This window comes from Pseudopodoces humilis, chromosome 1 (assembly GCF_049639895.1).
Source record: "Pseudopodoces humilis isolate 2021_Gansu_Grassland_sample_001 chromosome 1, ASM4963989v1, whole genome shotgun sequence".
NCBI classification, from domain to species: domain Eukaryota; kingdom Metazoa; phylum Chordata; class Aves; order Passeriformes; family Paridae; genus Pseudopodoces; species Pseudopodoces humilis.
This window is the reverse complement of record NC_142200.1, coordinates 135,937,504-135,949,196: the sequence shown is the minus strand read 5'-3', so window position 1 is coordinate 135,949,196 and position 11,693 is coordinate 135,937,504. Positions and strand designations below refer to the sequence as shown.

Genomic DNA, 11,693 nt, shown 5'->3' with positions numbered 1-11,693 from the left:
TCAGTGTAGGTGTGTATGCCCTTCAGTTAGTTCTTAACTTGTGAGCCCTGTGCCTGTAAGCTTTAGTACCTGTAGTACATTTGTGTACTGAATGGCAGAAGAGCGAAGGCCTGAGCAGGTCTGTAACTCCTGTAAGGCGTGAGTCTCCTCCTCTGCATAACTAGAATGAGGCAAGAAAGGATGGTGGCTCCATCTCCTCAGCACTTGCTGTGCTGCCACAGCACCAGAACAAGAAACAGCCCTGAGGATGGAACAGCTGCACCATGCACACACTTAGACCTGGCTCTGCTTCCGTGCTTTCAGCTGAGCAGCTCTGAGGGGTGGAATGTCTAATCTGGTTTGATACAGAGCAAGCTTCTGCCTTTCAGGTGAAGCTTGATTCGCTGCAGGAAACAAGCTTGATGTTTGCTTCAAAAGTGCAGTTTGGGGCTGGGGCTGGCTCTTTCCAGTGCTGTGCAGAACTGATTTGGCTCCCAGCCCTCCTGCAGAGAGCACAGGCTCAAACTCTGTATTCCAGGTCTGAGTTCCACCTACCTTATGCTACTGCCTCACGTCAAAGCTGTATCTCTTTCCACCTGGGCAAATGATAAAAAAACTAAAACAACCAGTTTTCTTTACCTTTAAACTGAAATAGCTGCCAACTAGGAACCTGTTCAAACTATGGTGAGTTTGAGATAGGCCCAGTTCTGAGTTACAAGTGAATTGTTACTTGAGTGATGTTGTTTTGTATTACAGTTTTCAGGTTGTGACTGATTCTTCATGATACAGCCAGCAGCCTCTTGTGGCAGTCACAGCCTCTGATGTACAGCATTTAGTAAATATTAAGTTCAAGATAAAATACAAAATATTAAGGGATTGATTTATTGAAATATGAATAAATAACAAGGATAGTACAAGCCTACATTTATTTCAGGGGTAGGTTAACAATTAACCTTTGGGAATGTCTGTCCCATCTCTAAGAGCTCAACCCCTACAGGTGACACGGTTCTGAGCTGTGGGAGGCACTCCAGGGTGGTTTGTCCTGGCAGAAGACATGCTGCTTCAGGAGGCTGGGGTTTTCATGTGACCTTCAAGCTTGAGTGTCCTTCCTGTATGATTTCTATCCCTTTTGATAAGAAATCAATCACTTCAGGGATTTTAAACTCGGGCACAATGGCTTCAGGTCCCAGCAGAACTTCCCGTCCAGGATAAGCTTTTTCAAACCTGAGTTTTCAGTACATCTCATGCCAAAACTCATCGCTGGCACATGAAACCATCTGCTTGTTATAGCAGTCTTCAAAGAGGTTACAGCAATTTTATTTTTTAGTTCAGCTTTACAATAAGAAAATCAGAAGAGGGGAAAAGTAACTAAAAAAAAATCTGCACGTAACTAAAAATCAAGATTAAAATTTCTCTGGTAAAACCAACATTAAATTCTGTGATTATATTTTTATACTGTACAGCTTATATGAAAAATGTTTTCCAAACTATAAAAGATTTTCAGGAAGGACCAAAAAAAACTTTCCTTTAAAATTATTTGTAGGATGTAGTCCTGGTGGAAAATGAAAGCACATCAATAATGGTGAAATTTCTGAAGATTCAGACCTTAACCATGGATTATGTTGTGATATAATTCTTCATAGCAAACTGTAAGATTTCTGTCAAATCTCATTTTAGTTTATTATTTTCCATAGATTTAGACAGCTTATATATTAATTTATTTTAAAATCAGGTTTAAAGCATGGTTTTGTCAAGCAAACTTCATGAGGTTGTACCTCTGTATATGGGTTAATAAATATTCTGTGGGGAAAAGAAAAATAATCAGCTCCAAAATTAGCTGAGAAGATTTTTTTCTGAGAGGAAGTAGAAGGATAAGAGAGACATACCAGAATTGATATGTTTCATGATGTGACTTGGGAAAAATCCACAACAGATTAAATCTTAATTTAACATTAACTGCCAACAAAAAACTTACAGTGCACTGAGCTTTTTAAAAGCTTAGAGCTAGACTTACTGAGCTAGTTTTCATCTCATTTTAAAGCACCTTGTGCCTAAACTATGCATTTCAGTTAAAATAAGCTGTTTTCAACAAGAATACAGTTATGAAAGTTAAAAAGATAAGGTGCAGCCTCTTCACATGGATCCCTTGTACCACACACTGTTTCCAAATTTGTATTTGACAGGCCCCATGTTATTAATGGCTCTAACTTTCAGGTTATATACAAATTCCCAAATCTTCTTTACAATTTTACAGGATAAATGAAGGATTCAACTTCATTTCTGACCAATTTATATGGAAATTGCCCCACACTAGTTTAGCAGCAAAAATAACAAGTTGAATTCCTCAGAGCTATATTGTATCTTTCCAACAGCTTACAATGTATTGAATTTATACATTTTTTGAGCTTTCACTTGCTAATATGTAACACCGTGGAAAAAACAGGCAGGGATCTTGAGATTGTAAAATTATTTCACTGTTAAAGTGAAGGGTTTACATATTTTTCACTTACTCTTTTACAGAGATGTTATTCTCTTCATCAACTGACATCAGCAAGGCCAGTAATTACTGAAGGCCCATCCACAAGCACATTCCAAAATAATTATTGTTCATATGGTTTTGAGGATGGAATTATTAAATTTATTTGTAACCTAGGAGCTGTGATTCATTCAAGTTTCAATAATATTAGTCCTTAAACGTTTAGCTCAAAGGTAGTACAAAATATTACTGTAACATAAGGAAGATCATCTCAAATTCTGAGATTCTATGAGAATTCAGACTTCCTTTGCTTTCCAGGGCTGTCTTCTTCTCCTAGGAGTCCTTAAGCATAGTAATGAGTTCTCAGTTCAGTTTTCTAGAAGAGGAAAGAAATATATTAGTTTAATGTTTAATTCACTTATGAGATGATTTTTCATTTATATAAACAAACATATCAGTTAAGGTTATATGTGAAAGGTTTCCATTCCAATAAAACACAACAGGGCTTCAAGATACTTGAAAATTTGCCCTCTTACACCAATGAGTAAAAAATTCACTAAGAATTTGGAACTGTAGATGGAATTCCTCAGGAAAATCCCTGACTCTGTGCCAGTGGTATGCTGGCTCAGCAGAGCAACAGTTCAAGAGCTGTTTTCCCCATGTTTCCATAAAACATAAAATTAGAGGGTTCTAAAATCATGAGCTGAATCTAGAAAATTTTTATTATTATGAAAATATATTTCTATCTGGGTTTAGGGCCCTTAGGATTCAGGTTTTCAAGCCTTCTCGGTGAAGGCTTCAGTATGAGTACCCGGATTTCAGCATTAAGTTCCCCATAAAGGTACAGGGGACAGGTGCTGGATGGAGCTGAGCTACCCCTGCCCAGGGACAAGAACAAAACACAAAGCTCTTGGTTACAGAAGACTGTCCCTCCACCAGTTACATGGAATTTGCCACACTGTGCAGAAGAGTTTAGAAGTCATGGCTCCACAGCTGCAGCATGAGAACTTTGTGTGGTAGCAAAGACGTGTAGTTTCTGCAGGGACAGTTAATGTAACTTAAAACTAAAAGTACACAGACAGGGTCAATGTAGGCGCTGTGAACAGCTATTGCCTAAGAGCTCACACACCTTAACAGAGGACAAGCTGAGACTGGCCATGGGACAAGAGAAAAGGACTCGTTTTGCAATTCCATTTTCTCACTAAGTGTACTTGATCATCTTCCTACATGTTGTTAAAGGAGAAGAACTCCAGATAGAAACATTCTGCAGAAACACAGTCCTTAAATTCTGCCTACGAGTAGACTTCCTCAGAAACAGAAAAGCTCAAGAACACTGAAAATTCTTTAGTTGTTTCTGTTATTTAAGTTCATCTCAAAACAATACATGAATGAGTAAACAAAATATGCGGCTATGCTATCTCTGTTTCACACTGACACTGGTAATTACCACTGGTACAAATCCTGGTGTTCAAAACTCAAAAAGAATGTTGAAAAACTGAAGCATTTGGCAGTGAGCCACAAGAATCATTCTAAGACTGGAAAACAAATTTAAAATGAGATTCCAGTTGTTCCATTTGTTTTGTTTAAGCAAGAGATTATGAGATGACCTGGGGATAGCAAAAAAGTAACCATGGAAAACACATCACAGGCTCTTTGTCAACTGCATAGAGGAAAATCCAGTGGATGCAAACTGAAGCTAGACAAATCCAAACTAAAAGTAATGTATCATGTGTTCATTCATTGAAGCACTGAATCACTAGGACAATATACTAGAAAAATTGCTGGAAAGGGTGCTTTTCTAAAAACTGATTTCTGTCTGAACCTGTGGCTGGATTGAGGGTGCTACAGAGGTCAGAATAGATGATCAAAAAGATTTTCAAGAACAGCACACTGTTCAGAGAGAGGAAGAGAACATAACCATGCAAGAACAATTAGCAGAACACTGAAATTCATAGAAGCTTTAAGTAAAATACTAAAAAAATCGTTTTGATTTAAAACACCCCAACTTTGTCCTTGCTGACAACGGGAAATTTCTATCTGCTAGTGCAAAGAATGAGCAAAATGTGCATAACTGCCTGAAAGTCTCAGTACTGCAATCTCTGGTTTCATCAGACAGTGCAGCAACACCAAAGCTGCTGCTGACAGTTCTGAGCCAGGTGAGCTCCCTGGCAGATTTGCAGCCTTTGTGGATGCTGTATTGTTTACAAAGCCATGGGCTGGGCCCAAACACGATGATCAGTAACAGGAGTGTAACTGAAGGCCAGTAATTAGTGAATGCCAGGGGGCCCTACTGGGGCCAATCCTGTTTAACACCTTTAGCAATGGCCTGGATGGCAGGGCAGAATGCAGCCTCAGCAAAGGTACAGGTTACACAAAACTGGGAGTGGCTGATATGCCAGAGGGTGGTGCTGCCATCCAGAGGGACTACAGGTGGCTGGAAAAATGGGCTGACAGGAACTTTATGGAAGGCGAAGTGCTTAGTCTGGCACTGTTTGGAGAAAGACTCCAGGCATCAGTATGTACCAGCTGGGAGGCAGCTTGGCAGAAAAGGATCTGGGCATCCTGGTGGACTCCATGCTGAACATGAGCCAGCAATGTGCCTTTGCAACAAAGGCCAGTGGTGTTACATGCTTCCCTTCCAACATTATCCCTTTCTGCATTGTCCCTTCAAACAGGGTGAATGAGGTGATCCTCTCTGTTCAGCACTGGAGAGGCCAAACCTGGAGTGCTCTGTCTGCTTCTGGCTACATGAGAGTCACGGACAAACTAGAGAGAGTCCAACAAAGGGCCACAAAAATGATTAAAGGACTGGAGCATTTCTGAGGACAGAGAAACACTGGCACAGGTTGCCCAGAGAGGTGGTGGAGCTTCCCTGCTGGGATATAATCAAAAGCTGCCTGTACATACTCCTGGGCTTCTAAGCATCCCTGGCTGAGCAAGGATGTTGGACCAGATGACCTGCAGAGCCTTCCTTCAACCTTAACCACTCTGTGTTTCTTTGATTTACCAGAAGAAAGAAAACTATACTGTGAAAACTAGCAAACATTAAAAAGCTAGAGCAAATTCAGATAATTCTCCTAAGATCCATACACATGCAAACTCTCTGCAGTCTGACAGAGGGAAAAAATATAAAAGCCAAGAGCATACTAAGCTAACATAATCAGGTGTGAGGCTGAAGTAAGACAGTAACTAGAGAACACTCATTTGATCTTCTGATGCACAGAGAGCAGAGAAGATGGAAGATCAGAGTACAGCTGTCCTTCAGCTGAAGGAAGTCAAGGTAGATGTTACAAAAATATAGTGGTGCTAGAGGTGTTAAATATAAGTGACAGATGGCACTCTACAAAGGATGTGATAGGAAAAAAAAGTTCTCATGGCACAATGGGACTAGGAAGTCTAGAAGCAGTGAAAATAACTCAAGAGAATATAAGGAGTGAGAGGATCAAAGAATGTTATGGAGATGCTTCCAAGCTATCCAGCCTCACCCACTTGTGTATGCTGGAAATTACTTATCCTGCATCACATTTCATAGGTTTAACATAAATTGCCACATATAAAGTATACTACATATAAAGTCAAATTAACCAATGCCTTCTCATACTGACAAACTTTTAAGGCAAAGAATTTTCTGTCCTGTCTAAATAACATGATAATATTACTTCTTGGTTTAAACAGGTGACACACAGTGTATGTATTCTATTGAATGCATATCTTTACCTTCGCTTTCTTTGGTGATACACATGTACCAACCACTGGGCAATAAATGGCCATACAATAGCAAAAGCTAAAACACCAGGAGAAATGTCAAAGGGCCACCACGATGGTTTCTAAGGAAAACAGAAAAAAATTCCAGTCAGCCAATCTGTGTGCACATATTGAATACCAACTTCTCATCACTTCAAATGCTACAGTACCAAAGAAACTGATAGTAAGACCAGAAAAAAAAATTAATCTATCAAGTAATTTCCTCAGACAGATTATTTTTTATCTCCTAGTCAAGGAGAGACAATACAAAAAGCACATACCAAGAGCTAGAGATAAAATATTCAAATTCATCTTTTTTCACAGTTCACACTTTTTACACATTATAAAAGCAGTATTTTACCTTGACAGAGGAGGCGGGCTGGTAATTTGACTGTAATGTTGCAGATTTTGCCTTTAAATACAAACAAAGGCTGGTAAGTATAAAAAAGGAAACTGCAATTAAAATATTTCTTCTTCACAAAACAAGAATATGAGATTTCTCATCTTGTGATGGCTTTGCAATCTGTATATATCACAATTTATTGCACAGAACCACCCCCATGTGACCCCACATAGCTGCTAAGTTACCTCTCATGTTTCCACTATTCTTTATAGTAATTTTATCACTTCTCTGTGTCTTAGAAAATGAATCAATGACACTTACTGGACCTCTTTATAGTTTTTGAAGGCTCTCCTGATCAACTTGTCATTGCAACTTTCTCAGCTCTGGTCTAGTCCCAGTTTCAACCCAGAGCAGAAATTGCAGCAGCTTAATTTGCCTGCTTGCATGTCTCAGCACCAGTCTATACTAAGGTCAAAACCACTGTTTTAGTTTGCTCTGGGCTACAGCTACAGGCATGTCTAACACCACAAAGAAAAGAGAAGGCTCTGTTCCACATCTTCTAGGCAATCCTGAAAATGGAAATACCAGAATCTTTTCAAGACTATTCCCATACACTACTGTGATTCTTCCACAAAAGCAAAGCAGCTGGTTTTCTAGGTCTTAATTTATGTAAGCACGAAACAAAAACTTCTGTTTCTTCTTAGGTAAGGACAGCAAGCACAGCGTGAACTGTTGGGGAAGAATCTTCTACTACTTCTTATATTGCTCATGCAAAGATAAAAAATCAATCTGTATTTAGCAAGACATTATATTCTTGAATATCTGTGATGCAGCAAAATTACAGTTTTAATAAATGCTTTTCTGTGGCTGCCTTAGATTTGGAGTATGTGCTTCCCATAGGATACTGCTTGCTCATTATCATGCAGATCAAAATATATCAGCAAGTCAAACAAAACCAAACATTTTCAGGTTGCTGGTTCAACTATATTCACAGCATGTTCTATTGAAACAGAAGGACAAAGAAACACTGCATCAATAATATCTACACTTGCTTAAGAGTTCTACTGGCTGGGTGAGGACACGATGTACAATTCCAATAAAGCTGGATTACTTCACGAGGAAAGAAAGCTATGAACAATCAAGTATTTTGATAACTGAAAAATGGAATCTGAAGTTCTGCCTGTGAACATTTACCATCTGAAAGATTTAAGGTAATTTCTCACTTTCTTTAAAAATGCTTTGAATTATGTGGGATCATGCACTACTAACATTAACTGTGGAATCTCCATATAGAGCCCGTGTAATGTGTATCAATAACTATGGCTAAGATCAGAAATCAGTGAAATAACATATAGTTAATATCTAGGTCAAAAATGCATGGTTTTGCTTACATGTAACAGAGCTCTGAATTGTGCTCCTGAGAGTAGGTACCAGTAGGAAATATTAAGTTGGACTCAATGACAGAATGTAACTGAAATGTCTTTACAGTTTAAGAAAATATTGTCAAAAATTTTCATCTGACAAAGCAAAAAGATATCCAAGGACATTTAATAAAAGGTAATCAAATAATTCCAAAGAATACTACCTGTGATGCTGCAACAGCCTCCAGCATATGCAGCCTCTGCAGGACATTCTGCATGTCCTCCTGTAGCCGCATCAGCACCACTGCAATCTGCTCATTGAGGCTTCCCCGGGGGCCTCTGTCAGAGCCCCAGCGCTCGCCGTCCCCTCCACTGCCCATCTGGCCACCCTGGGAACCGTCTCCTAAAGGCTGAAGTCTATGCCCTGTTGTGAGGGAGGAAAAGCAGAAACACAAAAGACAGAATGGGCTACAGCTGTACTGAAAATGTTAAATAGTTCACTTTTCTCCCTCAGTTTTCACCCAGGAGTGTGGTACTCCTCACAGGCTATATTCAGACAGTTCAGCAGCACTGGGGGGTCACTGAAATGTCATCTGAGATGTTTCCCTACAGCCTTAGTGCGACAGTATCATTCAGATTCCTAGAACTGCAAGAACATTTAGAAAAAGCTATCAATACACAACCAGTCAAGTTCAGCAGTAAATTCTGCCCTAGTAAAAATTAAGATCTGTCTTAGTATGTGCTTTAAGTTTGGCAAAGTCTCCAGCTGGAAAACAAAGACCACTGGAATACAGTGATAAGAAAAGATAATTAGTTGAAAACTAGATACAGCTACCACTAGCCTGTCATGTTTCTGCCCATAAGTAGCAAACCAATAAAACAAGAGAGAGAAGAAAATAGTTAACTATAGTATGTTCTCTGTAATAGTTTTCAACATAAATGTTTTATTTGGATTTTCTTTTTAGTTTTTCCATCTGATTACTTACAGGTGCTATAAAAGGCATGCTATATATAAATAAAATACTTTCTGCCTTTTTTTGGTTTGTACAAGAAAAACTGATTTTATCCTTGACTTTACAGATCATACCACTGGAATATGGTGTTGCTCATAGGTGACAGTATTAGAAGTATAATGGAATTAAAAAGCACAGAGGTCCAACATAAACTGAACATCTGGGCTATTACATGATTCATTAAGTTTTAAGAATCATAATGGATAGTATCAGAATCACTCAAAGGTGTGGCTAACATTATAATTATATACAAAACAATATGTCACTGATATCTTTCCATGGCATTCCATGGTTTTAAATAAACCACCACAGAGATACAAATGCATATGTATTTAACAAAAAGTATGTAACTTCTAAAGAAACTCCTCTCAGGCACAGACTGGTTTTGAGGATTACATTTCTGAAAACCCAAGTGCAATAAGCAGCAGCTGGAGTATAAGTTACCCACTGTAAAAGGCATTTTGTTATGTATTTTTATTGTGAAGAGCAGAAGCACTACACACATGACTGTCCCACTGGACAGTGCTGACAGGTGCTTCTCAGACACCAGTAATTTATGGCAGTGAGGAGAGTGTGGAACACAAATGCAGGGTCACAGTACCTCTCCCTCTTCTGACACTGTAGAAATCTGCTTTTTCTCCACCTTTTTTCTCCTTGTGAGGACCCCCATTACTGGCTTTGCCATCTTCTCCTCCACATTTGACTTCACCTTGTTCTTCAGCTGCTCCCTCTCCAGTATTTCCAGGCTGGAGATTCCCATAAGTCACGCATGTGTGCCTTGGAAAATCCGTATTTTCTAACAGAAGACTGTGATCTACATCCAAGAAATGGGATGAATGCTTTAAAGATCCTTTAGCTGATGTGATGATCTCCAAGGGCTACAAATTAATATTAGCAAGTAATTAAATTCTGTAAAATATGACAATTAAAAATTAAAAAGGAAAAAATATCATCTTTACTTTCACATTAAGGAAATACTTTGCCCAGAATTAAGACTTTTAAGGGAAGCAGTTGTTTCCCTGTAGAATATACTTACTATTGTCTAAATGTCATTTCCAGACTGAGAAGGCATTTCAGGCAAATCTCACAACAGTGATACCACAGGAATTTCTTTAGACATTTCCAGCATACACTAATAGTCAATAATTACTAAAATAGAACATTAAGGTCTAAAACCATTCAGTTTTCCCCTCTAAAACTGCCTTTGCTTCCTAGACAGTGAAGTGGCCTCTTCCCTTGAATTTGGGAGCCACGGTCAGAAGGCCCATGCTGTCAGCAGCTTTGGGTAAGCAGTGTTTGCACTCAGCAAAGAGCACACACCTTAGCATCAGCCTGCTCCAGACAGCTTGGCTGCACCTGCACCTCACACTAAACAAAGGAAAGGCAGAGTATTCTATTAACTTCTCACTCAATTAGTGGTACTGCAGGAAGACAGTAAAAAAGGATGATCCAAGTGCTGTTCAGGTTCTGCACTGGGACTGCCTTGGTGGATGGTTCAAGCAGCCCCTGGCACAGGGCAAGGACATGCCCTTGCACAAGGATATGCTGAAGCAGACTGGGGACCTCAGTTAGTTGAAAAAGAACTTCATGGACAAGCCCAAAAAACCCAAATGAGGGGCAGAGAAATGGAAACTGCTGCCCAAATTTGTCAAATAGTAGTGCTGGATTAGCAGAACTGAAGGGCAAGAGTGCTGGCTACATCTTTTCCAAGAATTAGCTGTATTTCTTTCTTTAGGTGAACCTCTTCTAGCTTTAACTGATTCACTTGTAGTTCTACTTGTGTATTTATTTACAAATACCTAAATGTTTGTTACTTTGTGCAAAACTAGAACTTTCCTCATGCAGGTTGGGAAACTGACATATTATCCACCCACTTCAATCAGAGAATCTCAAACAAGCTTGAATGATATACAAGATTGGGTAATCAGCTAGATAAGACAGCTTGCAGCACTTCTATCAAATTACGTTTCCCAACATGCTTCATTACTGGGGAGAATTTTGATTTGTTAAAATGAATTCCCTACATACTCAGGAAAGAGGTGGACAAGAGAATGATGCAATATTCGAGTGCTTAATGGCTTTTCTGATGCCAGGCACCATTCACACATTTCTCTCCAGAATCAGGAAACAAGGTGTCTGAGTACAACCTACAAAGCCCACACTTAACCTGGGCCTCTGAAGGAGGTCTAGGCCAGAAAGCCAACAAAGACTACATTTATGGGTAGTAATCAGCAGGAGCGCAAATCCAGATAAAACTATGGCAGCACGGCTGGTTCTCACCTTTTACAGGAAAGTCAAAGGTGTACATTATGTCTGAAGAGAATACAAAGGAACACAGAAATCCTTGTAATCCCCCACTTCTTTAGACCTAGGCCACTTGCAGGCACTGGCCTACAGGCTACCTGCTAACACTCATTCTTTATTTATTCTAAAAAACAAATGCAGAAGTTACCAGATCAGAAAAAAAGCAAGAAAAAAGTGAATTGTTACAAAGATACTTCACATTTCTTAAAAATAGCTAAATTCTGGTCCCTACATGTTATGAGACCCTACATTAATCTGTGGACACAGACCTTTGTTTCTTTATACTGTTTTTCCTTTTCTGATAATTGTTTCTTTGTACTGTTGTTTTTGAAGCCTTCTCATCACATAAATTCTCCGAGGGCTTCAAGGCTTTTAGACCAGCAGTAACCAAGTTGTAAAATGCTGACAATGAAAGGAACAAACCCCTGTAGTTCAAAGAGAAGGACAGCATGCATGAACCATGTCATTCACCT

The 11,693-nt window shown here is 39.2% G+C and overlaps 1 protein-coding gene across 2 annotated transcripts in view; it reads right to left on the bottom strand.

Moving 5' to 3' along the window:
• Nucleotides 1-842: 842 nt before the first annotated feature.
• The window catches only part of ACBD5 (acyl-CoA binding domain containing 5), a 29,551-nt gene continuing 18,700 nt past the window's right edge, over nucleotides 843-11,693 (bottom strand). For both annotated transcript variants that reach the window (XM_088051561.1, XM_014248735.2), the window contains 5 exons: nucleotides 9,518-9,794; nucleotides 8,128-8,327; nucleotides 6,561-6,611; nucleotides 6,173-6,282; nucleotides 843-2,831 (listed from right to left, as the gene is read on the bottom strand). In XM_088051561.1, the coding sequence (XP_087907687.1) occupies nucleotides 2,819-2,831; nucleotides 6,173-6,282; nucleotides 6,561-6,611; nucleotides 8,128-8,327; nucleotides 9,518-9,794 (651 nt within the window). In that variant the 3' untranslated portion in view covers nucleotides 843-2,818. The remainder of the gene's footprint in view (nucleotides 2,832-6,172; nucleotides 6,283-6,560; nucleotides 6,612-8,127; nucleotides 8,328-9,517; nucleotides 9,795-11,693) is intronic.